Consider the following 23,418-nt stretch of genomic DNA (forward strand, 5'->3'; position numbering starts at 1 on the left):
TCTGCCCCTTGCGCCCTGTCCGGTGCACCGGGGTCTGCCTTTCGTGCCTCCTTAAGGGCAAGGAGCCTCATCCCTTTGCTGAGGAAGGGGAGGGCATGTGGGGAGGGGAGCCAAGATATTTAAGGGACAGAAAGTGAGAACATGCACAGTGGTAAATGCTTGCATGCACAAACCCTTACCCCCACACATCCCACCCCCACAAACACACCCCACTTCCACACGCACCACCCCCACCTACACACAAACACACACACACACCCCACCCCCACACACATGGTGACCTGCAGCCTCCTGATTTTAATCCCAAGCACCTTCCCAATTTTATCTTGGCTCTTGATCTGAAACTTTCTATCGGACCATCACCCCTACCTTCCTGAAGATTCCACGCCTGTTCCTTTTTGATGGCAGCCTTGTCAGGAATATCCTGGTCCAGTAGGAGGCAGTCTCCATTATCAAAAGAATCCAAATGGAGCTGAGTGTTGGGAATTTGGTCCACTTGGATATTGCAGGAGAATTCTTCGAGTGATGTGAAGAGGAGATGGTTAGAGACAAAAACCACACCCATCTCTCTGGCCAGTCAAACAACCTGGTAACTGTCCTCAATCCCACCCTGCCCTGACCCAACATCTCAGTCCGAATCCTCCCTCACCTCTGCTGAAAGAATCTATTTGCTCAAAACAAAAGGGGACACTTCCGGGGTTCCAACGCCCAGGCTGACTGCTGTCAGCTCCATACAGGCTTTGAACAGCTTGTTAAAGGAGCTGACGGTATTTTTATTTAAAATCCTGTGACTGCAGGATCTGCGCCCAAGGTGGTGGCACCTGTGATCAGCAGCCAGGGGGTTGCAGATTCTGGAGAATCGGAAGCCTGGTGCAGGGCACCAGAAAATGGAGCTACCCCATCCCCCCACCCCGACTGAGAAGGAGAAGCAGAGGAGGTGACCACAGTGGCCGACCAGTGAGGTGTTCTGTGGCTGAAGGAACCACACAGGTGACGGGCTGCTGGTGACGAGGCGAGGAACCCACACAGGTGTCGGGCTGCTGGTGACGAGGCGAGGAACCCACAACAGGCGGCGGGCTGTGGGAGACAAGACGAGGAATCTACACAGGCGGCGGGCTGCTGGTGACTGTAGTCGAAGGATTCACACCGGGCTGTGGACTGCCGGGACTGGCTCAAAACTGGCTCGAACTGAGATGCAAGAGGGTGCTGAGGGGTCCCGATTGTGTCGATGGTTCAGATCTGGACCTCAAGTTGCCGATGATTTGGACAGGACTCTGCGTGGCCACAGGAGCACTAGAGGTGAACCCACGGACACTCAGTGGCTCTGGGGTGGGGGATGGGGGAGAGGGATTCTCTTTTGCTTCTCTTTCCCTGACTGGAAGAGGTACTTCAGGCAATTTCTACTGATGGTGAATCTGTCTGCCTTACAGCAGGTAAAAGGCAATTTTGTGTAACATGACACTGTTTTATTACATGACAATAAATTGAATCTTGAATGTTGAGGTCTCCATTAGGAACAAGGTCACAGACAGGTCCAAGTAGAGGCATTCCATCCATTTGGCACCTAGATCATCCATATGTTGAATGGATTACCTGGTTCCCTGGACTCAGATAGATTTCCAGGTCAAACGTGTTTGGTTTTGTGCAACAGAAACGAGGATGTACTCTATAGATTTCTTTAATTTTTTAAATTTAAAATGTAGACATACAGCAGGGTAACAGGCCTTTCTGCTCGATGAGCCTGTGCCGCCCAATGACACCAATTAACCTTCAACCCCAGTACATTTTGAAGGGTGGAAGGAAACCGGAGAAACCCTGGCAAACATGGGGAGAATGTACAAACTCCTCGCAGCACGGGATTTGAACCCAAGTTGCTGGCACTGTAACAGCATTGTCTATCCACTATTGCTGACCGTGTCGCCCCACTGTAACCATTCCTCCTGATTCTCCCATTCTAATCTCATTCCCCTTGACCCAGGCCCACATATCCCTCAAGTCTTCACTTTTGCTCCTGTCTCTTGCAACAAAGCCCCTTGTACCAGCAATGAACCAATTCTATGGAGCCAACATGAATTCCAAACCCTTAACATCTGTGCCAGATCCTTCTACACCAGGTTTCTCCCAGCAGTGACCAGGTTAATCTCAAATCCAACAGACTCTGTGAGAATAGACACACCATGAGTTGTCCAGGGGTAGATGTAATACCTGCAAGCACGTTAATACTGTGTGTTTCCAGTGAAGACTTTCTCAGCTGCCTAGGCTTCATCTTGGCATCTGGATTAGCCTGAACCATTAGAATATCCTGCCGCTTCCGTCTCTGTTTCTGTTTCAACAGATTCAACTGAGAAAACAAGGACAATCAAGCATCAAATCTGTTCCAGCAACGTTTAATGGGTTTGGAGGGGGGTGGGTGGGAGGGAGGGAAGGGAGGGGGGAAAAAAAGGGAGAAAATGACACTGTATATTCAAGAGGGAAATGTTTGTGTGTATTTTGATTAATATGGTTCATAGTGTGAAAAATAAAATTAAAAAAAAAAAATCTGTTCCAGCACAGGGTGATTCAGAGTGAAACTCCCTTGAGTCCAACCGCCCAGTCCTAATACCAACGGCTCTGTACAGACTTTAAATGGCCTGTTAAAGACAAGAGTTTTTATTTAAAAATCCTGAAACCGCGGGGTCTGGGCCCAAGATGGCAGCGCCTATGCTCAGCAGCGGCCACAAGTGGTGGCAGACCATGTAAATGAAAAATGGAGAATATTCAAAGAAGAAATTTTGAGAGTACAGAGTAAATATGTCCCAGTTTGGATCAAAGGAAAGGCTGGAAGTCATAGGGAGCCTTGGTTTTCGAGGAATATTAGAAATTTGGTTAGGAGAAAGAGGGAGGTGTACAAGAGGTATAAAGAGCAGGGAGCTGAGAAATTGAAAGAGGACTACAAGGAGTGTAGGAAAAATCTTAAGAAAGAAATTAGAAAGGCCAAAAAGAGGCACGAAGAGGCTTTGCCAGGCAGAGTAAGAATAAATCCAAAAGGTTTCTATAGGTACATTAAAAGTAAAAGATTAGTGAGGGATAAAATTGGACCCCTTGTAGATAGGGAGGGTAGGCTATGTGAAAAGTCAGAGGAGATGGGGGAAATTTTAAATGATTTCTTTTCCTCGGTATTCACTAGGGAAAAAAATATTGTACCAGTTGAAGTAAAGAAAAATAGTGGGTAGGTCATGAATCATATAAGGATAACCGAGGAGGTAGTGATGGCAGTGTTAAAAAAGATAAAGGTGGACAAATCTCCGGGTCCAGACAAAGTATTCCCAAGGATACTCAGGGAGACTAGTGTACAGATAGTAGGGACATTAACAGATATATTTAGGATGTCACTGGTCACAGAGGTAGTGCCAGAGGATTGGAGGGTGGCTCATGTTGTTCTGCTGTTTAAGAAAGGGTCCAAATGTAAATAAGCCTGGAAATTATAGACCTGTGAGTCTGACGTCTGTGGTGGGTAAGTTGATGGAAAGTGTTCTGAGGGATGGCATTTACAAATATTTGGATGAACAGGGATTGATAGGTAGTAGTCAGCATGGTTTTGTCAGGGGTAGATCATGCTTAACAAACCTTATAGAGTTTTTCGAGGGGGGTTACGAAAAAGATTGATGAAGGGAAGGCTGTGGATGTTGTCTATTTAGACTTTAGTAAAGCTTTTGACAAAGTTCCCCACAGGAGGTTAGGTAAAAAGGTGGAAGCATTAGGTATAAATAAGGAAGTAGTGAAATGGATTCAGCAATGGTTGGATGGGAGGTGTCAGAGAGTAGTGGTAGAAAATTGTTTGTCAAATTGGAGGCTGGTGACTAGTGGAGTTCCTCAGGGATCAGTCCTGGGTCCACTATTGTTTCTTATATATATTAACGATCTGGAAGAAGGGATGGTGAATTGGATAAGTAAGTTTACAGATGATACAAAGATTGGTGGTATTGTGGACAGTGAGGAAGATTACCGTAGCTTAAAAAGAGATATAGGAAAGCTAGAGGAGTAGGCTGAGAAATGGCTGATGGAATTTAATACGGATAAGTGTGAAGTGTTGCATTTTAGAAAGGCAAATCTAAATAGATCATATACATTGAATGGTAGACAATTGAGGAGTGCAGAGCAACAAATGGATTTAGGAGTTATGGTAAATAGTACCCTCAAAGTTGATACTCAGGTAGATAGAGTGGTGAAGAAGGCATTTGGAATGTTGGCCTTCATAAATCGGAGTATTGAATTCAAGAGTTGGGAGGTTATGATGAAATTGAACAAAGCATTGGTGAGGCCAAATTTGGAATACTGTGTGCAGTTTTGGTCACCGAATTATAGGAAGGATATAAACAAAATAGAGAGAGTGCAGAGAAGGTCCACGAGAATGTTGACAGAATGTCAGGGTTTGAGTTACAGACAAAGGTTGAGCAGCCTGGGGCTTTTTACTCTGGAGCGTAGAAGATTGAGGGGGGATTTGATGGAGGTGTTCAAGATTTTAAAAGGGACAGAGAGAGTCAACGTGGATAGGCTTTTTCAATTAAGAGTGGGGGATATTCAAACCAGAGGCCATCGTTTGAGAGTGAAGGGAGAAAATTATAAGGGGAGCATGAGGGGAAATTTCTTCACGCAAAGGGTGGTTGGGATGTGGAATAAGCTTCCGGAGGTGGTTTTTTAAAAAAAAATTTTTATTTTTCACACTATAAACCATATTGATCAAGATACATACATTTTCCTTCTTAAATATATAGTGTCATTTTATCTCCCACTTCCCTCCTCCCCTCCCTCCCTCCCTCACCTCCCCTTCCATTTATTTAAAGTTCAGAATATAAGATACATTAAACCCGTCAAACAATGTTGTCACTCAATAAAAATAAACAAGAAATTCCACTGAGTCAGTTCTTTTCATTCTCTTCTCCTTCTGTCATTTTAGGTGGTAGATGTCCATGGTAGGTTTTCTCTATTGTTTCATGTGTGCCTCCCATATTTGTTCAAATATTGTAATATTTCTTAAATTATAGGTTATTTTTTCTAATGGAATACATTTATTAATTTCTATATACCATTGTTGTATTCTCAAGTTATCTTCTAATTTCCAGGCTGACATAATACATTTTTTTTGCTACAGCTAGGGCTATCCTAACAAATCTTTTTTGTGCTCCATCCAAATCGAGTCCAAATTCTTTGTTTTTTATGTTACTTAGGAGGAAGATCTCTGGGTTTTTTGGTATATTGCTTTTTGTGATTTTATTTAATATCTGGTTTAGATCTTCCCAAAATTTTTTCACTTTCTCACATGTCCAATTTGCATGAATTCTTGTTCCCATTTCCTTTTTACAGCGAAAACATCTGTCAGATACTGTTGGGTCCCATTTATTTAACTTTTGAGGTGCAATGTATAGCCTGTGTATCCAGTTATATTGTATCATACGTAACCTTGTGTTTATTGTATTTCTCATAGTTCCGGAGCATAACTTCTCCAATGTTTCATTCTTTATCTTTATGTTTAGATATTGTTCCCATTTTTGTTTAGTTTTACCATTTGTTTCCTCATTCTCCTTTTCTTGTAGTTTAATATACATGTTTGTTACAAATTTTTTGATTATCATTGTGTCTGTAATCACATATTCAAAATTACTTCCCTCTGGTAACCTCAGACTGCTTCCCAATTTGTCCTTCAAGTAGGATTTCAGTTGGTAGTATGCCAACACTGTATCGTGAGTTATATTATATTTATCCTTCATTTGTTCAAAGGATAATAATTTATTTCCCGAAAAACAATTTTCTATACTTTTGATCCCTTTTTTCTCCCATTCTCTAAAGGAAAGGTTATCTATTGTAAAAGGGATTAGCTGATTTTGCGTCAGTATTAGTTTTGGTAGTTGGTAATTTGTTTTATTCCTTTCTACATGAATCTTCTTCCAAATGTTGAGCAGATGATGCAATACTGGAGAATTCCTACGTTGTACCAATTTTTCATCCCATTTATATAATATATGTTCAGGTATCTTCTCCCCTATTTTATCTAGTTCTAATCTAGTCCAATCTGGCTTTTCCCTTGTTTGATAAAAATCTGATAGGTATCTTAATTGTGCGGCTCTATAATAATTTTTAAAGTTTGGTAATTGTAAGCCTCCTTGTTTATACCATTCTGTTAATTTATCTAGTGCTATCCTCGGTTTCCCCCCTTTCCATAAAAATTTCCTTATTATTTTCTTTAACTCCTTGAAGAATTTCTCTGTTAAGCGTATTGGTAATGTCTGAAATACGTATTGTATCCTTGGGAAAATGTTCATTTTAATACAGTTTATCCTTCCTATCAGTGTTAGTGGTAAGTCTTCTCAATGCTCTAAATCGTCTTGTAATTTTTTCATTAGTGGATAATAATTGAGTTTATATAGATGGCCGAGGTTTTTATTTATTTGTATACCTAGGTATCGCATTGCTTGCGTTTGCCATCTGAATGGTGATTCTTTCTTAAATTTTGAGAAATCCGCATTATTCATTGGCATTGCTTCACTTTTATTTGTGTTAATCTTGTACCCCGACACTTCTCCATATTCCTTCAATTTCCTATGTAATTATTTTATTGATATTTCTGGTTCTGCTAAGAATACTATAACATCATCTGCAAATAGACTGATTTTATATTCCTTGTCTTTTATTTTTATCCCTTTTATTTTATTTTCTGTTCTTATTATTTCTGCTAGTGGTTCTATAGCTAACGTGAATAGTGAGGGAGATAGTGGACATCCTTGCCTTGTTGATCTGCTTAAGTTAAATTGTTTTGATATATATCCATTTACTGTCACTTTCGCCAATGGCCCCTTATATAATGCTTTAATCCAATTAATACATTTCTCTGGTAAGCTGAATTTTTGTAGTACTTTGAATAATTAATTCCATTCTACTCTGTCAAAGGCCTTCTCTGCGTCTAAAGCAACCGCTACTGTTGGAGTTTTATTTCCTTCTACTGCATGAATTAAGTTAATAAATTTACAGATATTGTCTGTTGTTTGTCTTTTTTTAATAAATCCAGTTTGGTCTAGATTTACTATTTTTGGTACATAGTCGGATAATCTGTTTGCTAATAGTTTAGCTATTATCTTATAATCTGTGTTAAGTAAAGATATTGGTCTATATGACGCTGGTGCGAGTGGATCTTTCCCTGTCCAGAAGGGGAGGAATTAATAAATCTTTAAATGTTTTATAGAATTCTATTGGGAATCCATCCCCTCCTGCTGTTTTATTATTCGGTAGTTTTTTTTATTATCTCCTGTATTTCTTCTATTTCAAATGGTTTTGTTAATTTATTTTGTTCCTCTGTTTGTAATTTTGGTAGTTCAATTTTAGTTAAAAAATCATCTATTTTGTCTTCTTTCCCTTCGTTTTCAGTTTGATATAATTATTCGTAGAATTCTCTGAAGTTTTCATTAATCTCCATTGGATTATATGTGATTTGCTTGTCTTTTTTCCTTAATGCCAATACTATTCTCTTAGTTTGTTCTGTCTTAAGCTGCCACGCTAGAATTTTGTGCGTTTTTTCTCCTAGTTTATAATATTTCTGTTTTGTCTTCATTATGTTCTTTTCTACCTTTCATATTTTATTTTTTTATCTGCCAATTCTCTTCTTTTAGTTGTGTCTTCCTTCATTGCCAATTCTTTTTCTATATTTGCTATTTCCCTTTCCAACTGCTCTGTTTCCTGATTGTAGTCCTTCTTCATCTTAGTTACATAACTTATTATTTGCCCTCTGATGAACGCTTTCATTGCGTCCCATAGTATAAACTTATCTTTGACTGATTCTGTATTTATTTCAAAGTACATTTTAATTTGTCATTCAATTAATTCTCTAAAATCCTGCCTTTTAAGTAGCATGGAGTTTAATCTCCATCTATACATTCTTGGTGGGATGTCCTCTAACTCTATTGTCAATAACAGGGGTGAGTGGTCCGATAATAGTCTAACTTTATATTCCGTTTTCCTAACTCTCTCTTGCATGCGAGCTGATAACAGGAATAGGTCTATTCTTGAGTATGTTTTATGTCTACCCGAATAATATGAATATTCCTTTTCCTTTGGGTGTTGTTTCCTCCATATATCCAAAAGTTGCATTTCTTGCATCGATTTAATTATAAATTTGGTTACTTTATTCTTTCTGTTAATTTTTTTCCCAGTTTTATCCATGATTGAATCCAAATTAAGATTGAAATCCCCTCCTATTAGTATGTTCCCTTGCGTGTCTGCTATCTTCAAAAAGATATCTTGCATAAATTTCTGATCTTTTTCGTTAGGTGAATATACATTAAGTAAATTCCAAAACTCTGAATATATCTGCCATTTTATCATTACATATCTCCCTGCTGGATCTATTATTTCCTCTTCTACTTTGATTGGTACATTTTTACTGATTAATATAGCTACTCCTCTAGCTTTTGAATTATATGACGCTGCTGTTATATGTCCTATCCAATCTCTCTTTAATTTCTTGTGTTCCACTTCAGTTAAGTGTGTTTCTTGTATGAATGCTATATCAATTTTTTATTTTTTCAGTAAATTTAGCAGTTTCTTCCTTTTGATTTGGTTATGTATTCCATTAATATTTAAAGTTCAACATAGCCATTTCATACTTTGTTTATCTTTCCTTTCTGTTTCCTCATCATCACCTTTCCTTCTTATCCATTTCTGCTTTCTTTTTTTGAACACATTATAAGACAACATTTCTAAAACATAAAATATTTCCATTATTCTCCTATCTAAAATTCCTTTAACCCCACTATCCCCTCCCCTTCCTGAGTTGCCCTTTGTCCCTTGTCGGGCAACCACATCTCCCCTCTCCATTTGGATTTGGGAATTCACTCGCAAGCGTCAACTGATTTCGCAGTGACCGTAATTCTTCCCCACCCAGCCCCCCCCAGAAAAGATTTTAATCTTCATATATAACAAAGGTCACTCTCTTAATTCCCCCCATACTTCCTTTCTTCCTTTTCTTTCCCTTCTTAGTTCTTACCTATACTCTATTTTTTTAGTATATACATACACACATACACACACACACACATATATATATATATATATATACCTACATACACACATACATATAGTTTGCGGTCATTTTTGTTCTCATTACATATCTTTATCTCTCTGTCTGTTTTGTAGTTGTTCTGCAAATTTTCGTGCTTCCTCCGGATCCAAGAATAGTCTGTTTTGCTGCCCTGGAATAACTATTTTAAGCACCGCTGGATACTTTAGCATAAATTTATATCCTTTTTTCCATAGGATCATTTTTGCTGTATTAAACTCCTTCCTCTTCTTCAGGAGTTCAAAACTTATATCTGGATAGAAAAAAATTTTTTTACCTTTGTGTTCCAGTGGTTTTTGGTCTTCTCTTATTTTCCTCATTGCTTTCTCCAATATATTTTCTCTTGTTGTATATCTTAAGGATTTTACTAGAATGGATCTTGGTTTTTGTTGTGGTTGTGGTTTAGGGGCTAATGTTCTGTGTGCCCTTTCCATTTTTTCCTGTAATTCTGGTCTTCCTAGGATCCTGGGGATCCATTCTTTTATAAATTCTCTCATATTCTTGCCTTCTTCATCTTCCTTAAGGCCCACTATCTTTATATTGTTTCTTCTATTATAATTTTCCATTATATCTATCTTCTGAGCTAACAGCTCTTGTGTCTCTTTAACTTTTTTTAATCAGATTCTTCTAATTTCTTTTTTAAGTCCTCTACTTCCATTTCTACGGCAGTTTCTCGTTCTTCCACCTTGTCCACTCTTTTTCCTATATCTGACATGATCATCTCTAATCTATTCATTTTTTCTTCTGTACTTTTTACTCTTCTTTTTATTTCACTGAATTCTTGTGATTGCCATTCTTTTACTCATTCCATATATTCTTTAAAAAAAAATCCATTGTCTTGCCCTTCTCTTCATCTTCCATTTTTCTGTGTTCTTCCTCTTCTTCTTCTGAGTCCACTCCAGGATCTGTGTCCTTTACCTCTGTCTCTTCTGGTTTTCTTGTTGGTTTGTTTGTTTTATTTTGTTGGGTATTTTTGGTCTTCTTATTTTTACTAGAAGTGTCTTGCTGCTGGTCTTCTTCCTCTGGGTTGGTCATCTGTTGTTCTTTGATTTCTTTTTACTCTCTTCTTTCTTGTTCTCGTTATTTTCTATGTTTTCCTCTTGCTGCTTTGTTGTGGTTGTCAATTTCAGCTCTGGAGATCGACTCCTCAGCTGGTCCCCCCTCCCGTCAGTGTTATTTTTGTATTGCGCATCGCGCATGCGCGGTTGCGCACTTTTGTTTGGCTCCATGAGCCATTTTTGTAGTCCTGAGTTCGGGGCTTCAAAAGACCTTAGGGAGCGGGCTTCTCTCTCCACGGCGGGCCTCCTCGTACAGGTAAGGCCTTCACCTTCTTCTTCCGACGTCCTTTCTTCTTCTCTTCTTTCCGTTGCTTTTGGCTGTTCTTTCTTCGCTGCCATTTTCTCCACACCTTTACTTTCACTTTATTTTGTTTTTTGTGTTTGTGCCTTTGTTTTTTCACTGTCTTTTTTTTACTTTTACGGAGAGAGTTGGAGTTCCCCGACCGGCCACTACTCCATCACGTGACTCCTTCGGCGGAGGTGGTTGAAGCAGGGTCATTATTTACATTTAAGGAAAGATTGGATAATTACATGGAAGGGAGAGGATTGGAGGGGTATGGACCAGGTGCTGGTCAGTGGGACTAGGAGGGTGGGGATTTGTTCTGGTATGGACTAGTAGGGCGAAATTGGCCTGTTCTGTGCTGTATATGGTTATATGGTTATAACGCAAATAAAAGTGAAGTGATGCCAATGAGTAACGCGGATTATACAGAATTTAAAAAGATTCACCATTTAAATGGAAAACACAAGCAATCCGATACCTTAGTATCAGGTTAGATAACTTAAGCCAAATGTACAAACTAAATTATCAGCCACTAATAAAGAAATGGCAGGAAAACTTAGAACATTGGAAAGAATTACCACTAACGTTGATAGGGAGGGTAAATTGCATTAACATGAATGTCTTCCCAAGGATAAAATACTTATTTCAATCGTTGCCAATTCCCTTAACAGAGAAATTCTTTAATGAACTAAAGAGAATAATAAGGAAATTCTTGTGGAAAGGGGGGAAACCAAGGGTAGTGTTAGATAAATTAACAGAAAGGTATAACCAAGGTGGTTTGCAGTTACCAAACTTTAAAAACTATTATAGAGCTGCTCAATTAAGGTATTTATCAGATTTTTACCAGACTGGACTAAGATAGACCTAGATAAAATAGAGGAGAAGGTACCGGAACACATACTTTATAAGTGGAATGAAAAGCTGGTGCAATATAAAAACTCACCAGTACTGCATCATTTACTTAATACATGGAAGAAGATCCACTTAGAAAGGAAAAAAACGAATGATCAAATACCAAAATTGTTATTGACACAAAACCCACTAATCCTTTTTACAATAGATAACCTTTCCTTTAGAGAATGGGAGAGAAAAGGAATCAAAAGAATAGAAAATTGTTTTTTGGGAAATAATTTATTAACATTTGAACAATTGAAGTACAAATATTGAATAACTCATGGTACAATGTTTACATATCATCAAATGAAAGCTTATTTAAAGGATAAATTGGGAACAGACTGAGGTTACCAGAAGGAAGCAGCTTTAAATATGTGATTACAGACACAATGATAATTAAAAGATTTATAACGAACATGTAGATTAAGATGCAAGATAAGGAAAATGATGAAACAAGCTATAAACCTAAACAAAAGTGGGAAAAGGATTTAAACATAAAGATAAAAAATGAAACATGGGAAAAGTTATGTTCTGGAACTGTGAAGAATATAATAAACACAAGGTTATGCATGACACAGTATAATTGGTTACACAGGTTATATATCACGCCTCAAAAGTTAAAAGAATGGGATCCATCATTATCAGACAGATGTTTTCGCTGTAAGAAGGAAACGGGAACAACAGTACATGCAATTTGGGCATGTGAGAAAGTGAAAATGTTTTGGGAAGATCTAAATCAGATATTAAATAAAATCACAAAAAGTAACATACCAAAAATCCAGAGATCTTTCTTCAAAGTAATATAAGAAGTAAGGAATTAGGCTTCAAATTGGATAAAGTGCAAAAAAGATTTATTATGATAGCCTTAGCTGAAGCAAAAAAATGTATAATGTCAACTTGGAAAATGGAAGAGAGCCTGAGAATACAGCAATGGTAGATGGAAATGAATAAGTGTATTCCACTGGAAAAAATAACATACAATTTAAAAAATAAAGTCACATTATTTGAACAAATTTGGGAACCATACATGGAAGATAACAGAGAGAGCTTGCCTCGGACCTCCACCCCCTAAAATGATAAGAAGACAAAACGACTTGATCCAATGTGTAAAAGTAGATGACACATTTTTCTTGTTTATTTTTCATTGTGTGAAGACATTGTTTAATGGTTTTATTGTATATGTTGAATATTTATTGGTTTTGGAGTGGGGTGGGAAGGGGGAGGGAGGGTAGGGGGGGAAAAAAGGGAGAAAATGCCACTGTGTATATTTAATGAGAAATGTTTGTGTATATATATATATATATTTTAGTTGATATGATTCACAGTGTGAAAAATAAAAAAATATTTAAAAAAAGAGACTCTCTTTTGCAAGACCAAATCCTTTCCTTGTCGTTTGTTTTGTAATGAACTATTTGGCAGAGTTTGTGTGCAGTTCTGGCCTCCAAATTATAGGAAGGATATCAATGAGGTAGAGAGGGTGCAGAGGAGATTTACTAAAATGTTGCCTGGATTGCAGTATTTAGAATACGGAGAAAGATTGAGTAGACTGGGTCTTTATTCATTGAAGCGTAGAAGGTTGAGAGGGGATTTGATAGAGGTATTTAAAATTATGAAGGGAATAGATAGAGTAGATGTGAATAGGCCCTTTCCCTTGAAGGAAGGGGAGATTGGAACAAGGGGTCAAAAGTTAAGGGGCAGGGGGCAAAATTTTAGGAGTAATACAAGAAGAAGCTTCTTCACTCAGAGAGTGGGGGCTGATCTTCCGGAAGAGGTGGTTGGGGCAGGGTCAATTCTGTCATTTTAGAGGAGGTTGGTTGAGTACATGGATGTGAAGGGGTTGGAGGATTAAGGGCAAGGGAGTGGGTAGGTGGAGCTAGTGGAGTTAACGTAAATCGATGCAGACTAGAAGGGCTGATATGGCCTTTTTCCGTACTGTAAATTGTTATATGGTTATATGCTTCTCTTTCTCTTATTGGAAGGGGCGCCGGACAATCTTCACAGTGACTCTGTCTAATGGCAGACTAAAGGAAATTTTGTGTAATATTACACTTTCTGTTTTATTACATGACAATAAAAGAATTTTGAGTTAGGAGTAATGCTCCTCTGTATTGTCCCATCAAAGACCCCAAGGGCAGTGGTTCCATTAAATAATTCTTCAGCTGGGACACCGTAAGTTTGATACAGAGCTAGCACATTGCTCCATAATGCATTTCCAAAGCAGGAAGCAAGGCAGTTCAATACATTCGCCATTTGCCCTGTCCTACCCCACACGTAGAGAGAGATACAGGAGGATCAGAGCCTGCACCATCAGGAACAGCTTCTTCCCATGGGCAGTGAGAATACCAAACGACCAAAGGAACTGCTCACAATGACCCTCCGAGACTCTCATATTCATTAAACAATATTTATTTGTATATATGAATGCTTGTCCTGCATATGTATTGTTTGTCTGTGCATGTATTTTATTAATTGGAGCATAGAAGGTTGAGAGGGAATTTGATAGAGGTATATAAAATTATGAGGGGAATCATCACCTACGGTTCCTAGAACGCTTCCATCAGCGCTGTCTCCGCTCCATCCTCAACATTCATTGGAATGACTTCATCACCAACATCGAAGTACTCGAGCTGGCAGAATCCGCAAGCATCGAATCCATGCTGCTGAAGATCCAGCTGCGCTGGGTGGGTCATGTCTCCAGAATGGAGGACCATCGCCTTCCCAAGATCATGTTATATGGCGAGCTCTCCACTGGCCACCAAGACAGAGGTGCATCAAAGATGAGGTACAAGGACTGCTTAAAGAAATCTCTTGGTGCCTGCCACATTGACCACCGCCAGTGGGCTGATATCGCCTCCAACCGTGCATCTTGGTGCCTCACAGTTCGGCGGGCAGCAACCTCCTTTGAAGAAGACCGCAGAGCCCACCTCACTGTCAAAAGACAAAGGAGGAAAAACCCAACACCCAACCCCAACCAACCAACTTTCCCTTGCAACCGCTGCAACCGTGTCTGCCTGTCCCGCATCGGACTTGTCAGTCACCAACGAGCCTGCAGCAGACATGGACATACCCCTCCATAAATCTTCATCCGCAAAGCCAAGCCAAAGAAGAAGATAAAATTATGAGGGGAATAGATAAGAGTAGATGTGAATAGGCTCTTCCCCATGAGGGTAGGGGAATTTAGAACGAGGGGTCATAAGTTAAGGATCAGAGGGCAAAACTTTAGAAGTAGAATAAGAGGAAGCTTCTTCACTCAGAGAGTGGTGGCTGAGTGGAGTGACCTTCCAGGAGAGGGTCAATTCTATCGTTTAAGAGGAGATTTGATGAGTACATGGATGTGGGGGGTTTGGAGGGTTATGGGCAAGAAGCAGGTTGGTGGAATAGTGGAGTTTCACTTAAATCGATGCAAATTAGAAGAGTCGATATGGCCTGTTTCTGTACTGTAATTGTTATATGTGCTATGTCTGGTTGTGTGTCTGCATCTTTTGCACTGAGGTCTGGAGGACGCTGTTTCATTGGGTTGTGCTTGTACAATCGGATGACAAAGTTGACTTGCCATCCAGTGGATGCAGACTGGAAGGAAATTTCCATAGTGACAAGCCACCATTTTAGGGCCATCCAGCATCCTACCTGATTGTCAAGCCTCTTCTGACGCAGCCTCTGGCCATCCTCATCCAAAACACTGTGCGGAAGAGAGACAGGATGTCAATGTACACAGTGAAGTGCGGGCACTGGTGTGTAGCTAGGGGTGATGTTGAACAGGTGAGTAAGGTTGACAAACCATGGAGGTGGATTTGGAGTGGAGGGACAGTAGAGGGAGGATTGGATTGATGATGGGAGGAGGGAGGCAGTGGGTCTGGATTGGTGGCAAGGTTAAGGAGTGAGTGACAGGAGGAGATGGTTTTGGATTGGTTGGTGGGGGGTGAGAAGGAGGGAGTGGAGCAGGGACTGGGTTAGTTGGAGTGAGAATGGAGCATTAGGGGATGGGTCTAGGTTGGATGGACCAGGAGCACAGAATAGGAGAGATTGCTGCAGATGTGGACAGGAATGTGCGGAGTGCATCAGGTGGAATGGGCCCTTAGTGAGGGAATCCTCCCCCTTTACATCATGGGTGGAGAGTGTGGCACTGAGCCAGAGTCAGTTCACTGACACCCCAGCCGCCTGTCACTTCTGCGGCTGAGAGAAAACTGTGTCCCATGTGTACGTGGAATGTGAAAGGTTGCAGCCCCTCTTCACCTACCTGAAGGGGGGCTTATGTTCCATATGTTCTGGCTGCACTTCAGCCCATGCTCCTGATCTTTGGGTGCGCGGCATGAGGCGTGGGGGGGTCAGGCATTCGGTGGCTCTCCTTGAGGGGATGTTGTTGGACCTGGATAACCTGGCTATTCACGGGTTGAGATGGTGGGCAGTTGAGGGTATGGGGCGAGCAGAATGCCTGCCCCTTTCAGGGTTACGTCTGATCTGTGTGATGTTGAAGCGGGAACACGTGGTGTCTGAGAGGATGGTGGCCAAGTTCCGGGAATGGTGGGCTTCCCAGGGATCACGTGCATTGTAGAAGTAAATCACAAAAGCCTGCAAACACCATGGTTGAAGTAAAAACACAAATTGCTGGGGAAACTCAGCAGGTCAAACAGTGTCCTTAATGTAGTAAAGATAATGATACAGAACCAACCTTTCAGGCTTGAGCCCTTCATCAACAGAAGAATGGTATTAATCTACTGCTTCTCATGAATTTCCAACAATGTAAATAGAGTGTTTAAATGTGCTTGTTTTGTTGTTGTTTTTCATTTGAATAAACTTTGGTTAAAAAAAAGTTGTGAATTGTGTGCAGGAGGGGAAGTGTTTTTGGGAGTGATGTGCTGTAGTGGTGGGCAGAATGCAGAGCTGAGAACAGGACAGAGCTGGAGAAAGAAGGCAAAGCAACATCCCCCACACACAACTCTCTGGGCAAAGCAAGCCTTGGGATACCAGGAAGGGAAGGAAACATCTGAACTGAAAAAGGCAGAAAGTTAATTCACATTTACCTTCCTGGGAGAATTGTAGAATACATTGAAGAGTTTTCAGCCCTAAGATTACAGAGGGAGGGAGGAAGTGACAGACGGACAGACAATGCAGGATGAAAAGACAGAGTTACTGTTAATTACATTAATAATGTTTCATCATTATGACTACATTTCCTACACATTGGATTCTCCCAGTGTGACAACGGAAGGCTAAGGCTACAGCACTAACTTGCAACTGCACCGAGGATTTAACATCGTAGAATGCCTCCAGACAGAAAACTGACACTGCACCACACAAGCAGATATTGCAATGAGCAACCAAAAGGTTAGTTAAATGGGTAACTTTTAAACCTTTGGACTACGTGTCCCTATTTTCAGGGACTACCAACAAGGGCATATACTCCATGTCTCTGTTTTCTGAGACTGGTTTTGTACCCGACTATCAGCTGGTTTGAACTGGTGCTTGTACTGGAGTTTACCCATGGACCTCGTCCAGAGTGTATATTAAGCAAGGTTAAAAATGGCCAGAGTCCACAGGGTTAAGAAACCTCTTGCAAGGAGGATGGAGGGGGAGAAATTTTCAGGCAAAATCCAGAATTCAGGGTTAAAGCAGCTGAAGTTATAATTAGGAATAGACAAGAGGCCAGAAATGGAGGAGTAAGAGAAGGTGAAGGGTAATCAGGAAGGGGCAGTGTGGCTACAGAATCGGATGGGTTCAGTAATAGCACCATCATTCGATCAGGATTAAACAAGACTGGTCTGGGTAAGTTTCTGCACAAGGGTGGGAACTAAGTGACAAAGTTTACAGCGGGAATTGTAAATAGCAGAAGTAAAACAATAATCTGCAGACACCGAGGTTGAAGTAAAAACACAATGTGGCAGAAACTCAGCAGCTCAAACAGTAAACTTTATATAACACAGATAAAGGGACAGAACCAACGTTTCAGGCTTGAGCCCTTCATCGAGATACGAGCAAAATGTAGGCAGGCGCCGTGTACTTTAAATAACATAGATAAAGGGATATAACCAACGTGTTGTTCATACCTCGATAAAGGGATATAACCAACGTGTTGTTCATACCTCGATAAAGGGCTCAAGCCTGAAACATTGGTTATGTCCCTTTATCTTTGCTACAAAAAGTACACTGTGTGACCTGCTGAGTTTCTCCAGCATCGTGATTTTATTTTATTGGAAATAGCACTTAGGTCTTTTCAATATTTGGTTAGAAATATTTTTGGCCTCCCAGCAGAGGACAAGGCTGGATTAAAATGAAGAGACAGCAATGGAGGGGGTCTCAGGAATGGTGGTGAAGACAATGCTGGGTGTAAAACCTAGACAACACTCTGCAGGACAGAGCACTTGCCCCTGGAAGGGTTACATTAATAAATCATTGACGTGAACCATCACAACATGAGCACAGATTGTCCTTTCAGCACCCTTTAAATGCTGTTTTCCCAAGGGGCTGATTGATTAGAGCTGACAATTTAAAGCAGATCAGAACCTGCTCCAGCTGTCAAGAGATTTTAGTTCTGAGGAGAACCTGCTAAGATGGTATCAGTGCAATAAAATCCATGCACAGAATTTCAGATCCGTTATTTGCAATGCTACTTGCTTTCCTCATTTTAGATTCCTGCATGGACACCAGCTCTGGCCCTGCCTGACAACAGTCCACTCAGTGACAACGTGAAATCGGAGTGAGGCTCCCTCCTTCACATCTCAATCAATGTGCCTCATCTGAGGTCAGAGAAGATGCACGAGATTCCTTTAGTGAGAGCCATTCAATTCAAACCTGTGCAATAACGTCCCTGGGACTGGTTGGAAGTGAGAGCTTGTGGATTACTCATTATTAGAGTTTACTCATGAAGGTATGTAATTGGTGATGGGAGTGTTATCACTCTCATTAATATCACTGAGAGTTGCCAAGGGGAGAGAAAGAACTGAAGAAATAACATTTACAGCTTTTACTCAGCGTGATGCAGGAAGAAGTTATTCCGAACCTGAATCATCCCTCAATGCCTCTCTCATACATCTGACTCTTTCCTTATGCCATTGTAGGACATTGATTTAGATTTACAGAGAAGATTACAAGTGAATTCAGGATGTATTTTTACACCAACAAAGTAGAAGAGGGTTGGCACCTCACTTACTTAAGGGGTGAAGGGGACAAAGACATTCCTCACACTTTTCTACATTATATTCCACCTGGTACGCATTAGCCTAGTCACCACACTCACCCCTCATTCTCCCCACGCACATCCTCTAGCATTCCCTTTCCCCTCACTCGCCCCTCGTATTCCCCCTCCTTCCTTTCCCCAAACTCCATGCATTTCCTCTCCCTCATTCAAACCCATTCTACCTAAACTCATTCCTGGAATTAACTCTCTTTTCCAAAAACATGCTGGAAACGTTCCTGCTGGGAACCCCTATCACTTCAAGCCCTCTTGACCTTCTCCTCGCTTGTTGACCCCAAAGAGGTCATTGGTAAAGATGCGGTGTTAGCAGGGTAGGTCCCAGGGTTCCACACATGTACCAGAATACTCACAGATCGGTTTTGCCCTCCACTTGAAAACCATCCAGTTGGAACAGCATCTTGTTACAAGAATGAGTGTGAGGAGGGAGGGTTGTGTGTTCAGGGCAGCAGGTGACAGCTAATCCCCCAAATGCTGATGCTCAAATTAGCAGGTAATCGGATTGATAAAGGTTTAATGCAGACTAACAGCGGAGTTTGGTAACTGGTTAAAGTCGTCTAGAAATAAAGAGAAGGCACAGTGGTTCTGACGGTCAATCCTGACACCAGTCTCCAGGTCCCATCCTTCCTCCTGTGCCTGCATCTTTGCCCACTGCTCTCTGGTGTTCTTGACACGGGGGTTCACCACTCTGGGGCCAGCCAGGGGCATTTATCAGCACCCACTCCAGCCACAGATGTTATTCAGCAATCTTGCCAGCCCTCAGCTCTGCATGACTGGGCAGTGGGTGCCCGCCTGCTGGAGATGGGCATTGATGCCAGTCACATCCTGGTACCTTGCTCTGGTGCCCCCCCCCACATCCATGATGCAAACCTAGAGCCCCCCCTGGACTCCCCTTCCTCTGGCTGCCCAACTCCCCTCCCCATCCACCCTCTGGGCTGCCCTGCCCCTTCCTCCCTCCTCCCCTGACCTCTCTGGGCTGCCCTACCTCTCTTCCCCCCCCGCCCCCCCCCTGGCTCCCCCTTTCCAGTTTCTTAACCCCTTCCTGAGCTCTCCCCTTCCACTCTTCCCACCACCAAATCCCCCCCACTCTCCCACCACCGATTCCTCCCCACTCCCCCCGCCACCAATTCACCCCCCCAACAATCCGCCCCCTACCACCACCAATTTCTCCCCCCCTTCCTTCCTCACCCAGGACTCCCTTCCACTCGTCTCCGCACCCCCCCGGCCCCCTCCTCCCCCACCGGGTTCCGCACCCCCCGGCCCCCTCCCCCCCCACCGGGTACCGCACCCCCACCGGGTACCGCACCCCCACCGGGTACCGCACCCCCCCCGGCCCCCTCCCCCCGCCCCGGGTTCCGCACCCCCCGGTCCCCTCTTCCCGCCCCGGGTTCCGCACCCCCCGGCCCCCTCCACCCCGCCCCGGGTTCCCCGGCCCCCTCCCCCCCGGCCCCCTCCCCCCCGCCCCGGGTTCCCCGGCCCCCTCCCCCCCGCCCCGGGTTCCCCGGCCCCCTCCCCCCCCGCCCCGGGTTCCCCGGCCCCCTCCCCCCCCGCCCCGGGTTCCCCGGCCCCCTCCCCCCCGCCCCGGGTTCCCCGGCCCCCTCCCCCCCCGCCCCGGGTTCCCCGGCCCCCTCCCCCCCCGCCCCGGGTTCCCCGGCCCCCTCCCCCCCCGCCCCGGGTTCCCCGGCCCCCTCCCCCCCGCCCCGGGTTCCCCGGCCCCCTCCCCCCCCGCCCCGGGTTCCCCGGCCCCCTCCCCCCCCGCCCCGGGTTCCCCGGCCCCCTCCCCCCCCGCCCCGGGTTCCCCGGCCCCCTCCCCCCCCCGCCCCGGGTTCCCCGGCCCCCTCCCCACCGCCCCGGGTTCCCCGGCCCCCTCCCCCCCCCGCCCCGGGTTCCCCGGCCCCCTCCCCCCCCGCCCCGGGTTCCCCGGCCCCCTCCCCCCCGCCCCGGGTTCCCCGGCCCCCTCCCCCCCCGCCCCGGGTTCCCCGGCCCCCTCCCCCCCCGCCCCGGGTTCCCCGGCCCCCTCCCCCCCGCCCCGGGTTCCCCGGCCCCCTCCCCCCCCGCCCCGGGTTCCCCGGCCCCCTCCCCCCCGCCCCGGGTTCCCCGGCCCCCTCCCCCCCGGGTTCCCCGGCCCCCTCCCCCCCGCCCCGGGTTCCCCGGCCCCCTCCCCCCCCGCCCCGGGTTCCCCGGCCCCCTCCCCCCCGCCCCGGGTTCCCCGGCCCCCTCCCCCCCCGCCCCGGGTTCCCCACCCCCCCGGCCCCCTCCCCCCCCGCCCCGGGTTCCCCACCCCCCCGGCCCCCTCCCCCCCCGCCCCGGGTTCCTCACCCCCCCTGGCCCCCTCTCCCCCGGGTTCCCCTCCCCCCCGGGTTCCCCACCCCCCCCGGCCCCCTCCTCCCCCGGGTTCCCCCCGGCCCCCTTCCACCCCGGGTTCCCCCCGGCCTCCCCTCCTCCCCCGGGTTCCCCACCCCCCCGGGTTCCCCACCTCTCCCGGCCCCCTCCTCCCCCGGGTTCCCCACCCCCTCGGGTACCCCCCCCCCGGCCCCCTCCCCCCCCGGGTTCCCCTCCCCCCCCGGGTTCCCCTCCCCCCCCGGGTTCCTCACCCACCCCCGGCCCCCTCCACCCCCGGGTTCCCCCCCGGCCCCCTTCCCCCCCGGCCTCCCCTCCTCCCCTGGGTTCCCCTCCCCCCCCGGCCTCCCCTGGGTTCCCCTCCCCCCCCGGCCTCCCCTCCTCCCCCGGGTTCCCCACCCCCCCGGGTTCCCCCCCCCCGGCTCCCTCCTCCCCCGGGTTCCCCACCCCCCCGGGTTCCCCACCCCCCCGGGTTCCCCACCCCCCCGGGTTCCCCACCCCCCCGGGTTCCCCGGCCCCCCCTACTTCCCCGCACTCCCCTCCTTTCCCCGGACTCCCCCTACCTGACTATGGAACGCCCACCCGCAGCGGCTCCGCTACTTCCAGCTACGGCTCCTGCCAGGAACACGTGGACCCTGCCATTGGCCCGCGGTTGCCCTGGCACCACGTCACCGCAGGGTGAAACGCTCCCTTTATCACGCAACATGTCACCGCTGGCTGTAAACGGTGTGGTCAGTTCCTGGAGTGGCCAGTGGTCAATCCCTGGTGCCCCTGGAGTGGTCAATCCCTGAGACCCCTGGCTGGAGAATTTTAGCAGGTCACAAAGCATCCACAGGAATGCTTTATTTTATTTTTCAAATGTATTGTCAGAGATTATTTTTCCTGCTGGGCCAGGGAGAATTACCACTTATTGGCAGTACAAACTGGACACAATGTACACATGTCAACAAATAATGAAATGTCAACAAACTGACTGTGCAATACAGAGAGAATAAAATAATCAATAAAGTGCACAAGTAAGTCCTTAAATGAGTCCCTGATTGAGTTTGTCATTGAGGAGTCTGAAGGTGGAGGGGTAGCAGCTGTTCCTGAACCTGGTGGTGTGAGTATTGTAGCACCTAGACCTCTTTCCTGATGGTAGCAGCAGGAACAGAGAGTGTGCTGGGTGGTGTGGATCCTTGATGATTGCTGCTGCTCTCCCATGGCAGTGTTCCCTATAGATGCTTTCCATGGTGGGAAGGGGTTTGCCTGTGATGTCCTAGGCTGCGTCCATTACCTTTTGCAGAGCTTTATGCTCAGGGATATTGGTGTCCCTATGATGCAGTGGTCAGCACTCTTTCCACCACACCTCCGTAGAAATTTGCCTGAAGTACAGGCACTGAGATGTGCTTTCTGCATGATGTCATTATTGTGTTGGGTCCAGCAAAGAGCCTCTGAGATAGTGACTCCCAAGAACCTCTGATCCCCCAATGATCACTGGGTTGTACACCTCTGGCTTTCCCTTCCTGAAGTCAACAATCAGCTCTTAAACTAAGTGACATTGAGTGTGAGATTGTTGTTGGTGCACCATTCAGCCAAGTTTCCAATGCAAAGAAAGAAAACAATGTTTCAGTTCTGACCCAGGATATAACCAAAAAGCAGGCAGGGCGCCTAAATTAAAAGGTAGGAGGAGATGGGAAGAGCACAGGCAAGATGTCATAAGTGGCAATGGGTAGAGAGTAAAAGCTGAGAAGTGATAGGGGAGGGGGGGGGGTGGCTCTGTGAATGGAAAGGGAAGGGGGTGGTAGCTGGAGGAATGGAGACAGAGGGATGGGGAAGAGAGGGAGAGGTCTGGCAGAAACCAGACCAGTTGATGATGATGCCATCCGGTTGGAGAGTGCCCAGGCGGAAAATTAGGTGTTGTTCCTCCAACTTGTGGGCGGGTCGGTTTGGCCGTCCTTGAGACCAAGACACGTTGGAGTGTGAATGGGGAACAGAGCCGCAATGGGTGGCCACTGGGAGGTCCCTGCTCTTGTAGAGGATTTACTTAATGAAAATAAACCTGATTCTGAGATGTTGGGGTGAAAAAGACTCTGCTGGAAGGTGACTTGGCCCAGGGGACATTGCTGGATCCATTGCTGCCACCTTACCATGTTCAGTGGCCACCTCTCCATCTCTATGTCCCAGTATCCACCTCACTTCATCCAGTGGCCACCTTACCATGTTCAATGGCCACCTCTTCATCTGTATGTCCCAGTATCCACCTCACTTCATCCAGTGACCACCTTATCATGTTCAGTGTCCACCTCTCCATCTCTATATCCCAGTATCCACCTAATTTCATCCAGTGGCCACCTCTCCATCTCTATGTCCCAGTATCCACCTCACTTCATCCAGTGGCCACCTTACCATGTTCAGTGTCCACCTCTCCATCTCTATATCCCAGTATCCACCTCACTTCATCCAGTGGCCATCTCACCCTGTCCAGTGACCACCTCAATGTATCCAATAGTCACCACACCCCGACTAGTGCTCATCTCACCTTATCCAGTGGCCACCTCTCCATCCCCCTGTCCAGTGGCCACGTTGA

At 45.3% G+C, this 23,418-nt stretch overlaps 1 protein-coding gene across 5 annotated transcripts in view; it reads right to left on the reverse strand.

Annotated features, from left to right (window-relative positions):
• The window catches only part of LOC138747840 (tubby protein-like), a 36,841-nt gene extending 13,432 nt beyond the window's left edge, over nucleotides 1-23,409 (reverse strand). For 2 of the 5 annotated variants that reach the window (XM_069907414.1, XM_069907411.1), the window contains exons 1-6: nucleotides 21,413-21,522; nucleotides 18,863-19,066; nucleotides 16,342-16,383; nucleotides 14,948-14,999; nucleotides 2,206-2,341; nucleotides 370-516 (exon numbers count right to left, since the gene is read on the reverse strand). In XM_069907414.1, coding sequence (XP_069763515.1) covers nucleotides 370-516; nucleotides 2,206-2,341; nucleotides 14,948-14,999; nucleotides 16,342-16,383; nucleotides 18,863-18,909 — 424 coding nt within the window. In that variant the 5' untranslated portion in view covers nucleotides 18,910-19,066; nucleotides 21,413-21,522. Of the gene's footprint in view, nucleotides 1-369; nucleotides 517-2,205; nucleotides 2,342-14,947; nucleotides 15,000-16,341; nucleotides 16,384-18,862; nucleotides 19,067-21,412; nucleotides 21,523-23,370 lie in introns of those variants that run through there. The other 3 variants (XM_069907412.1, XM_069907416.1, XM_069907413.1) reach the window with 3 other exon arrangements.
• Nucleotides 23,410-23,418: the final 9 nt, after the last annotated feature.

The sequence above is a fragment of the Narcine bancroftii genome, chromosome 13 (assembly GCF_036971445.1).
Source record: "Narcine bancroftii isolate sNarBan1 chromosome 13, sNarBan1.hap1, whole genome shotgun sequence".
NCBI lineage: Eukaryota > Metazoa > Chordata > Chondrichthyes > Torpediniformes > Narcinidae > Narcine > Narcine bancroftii.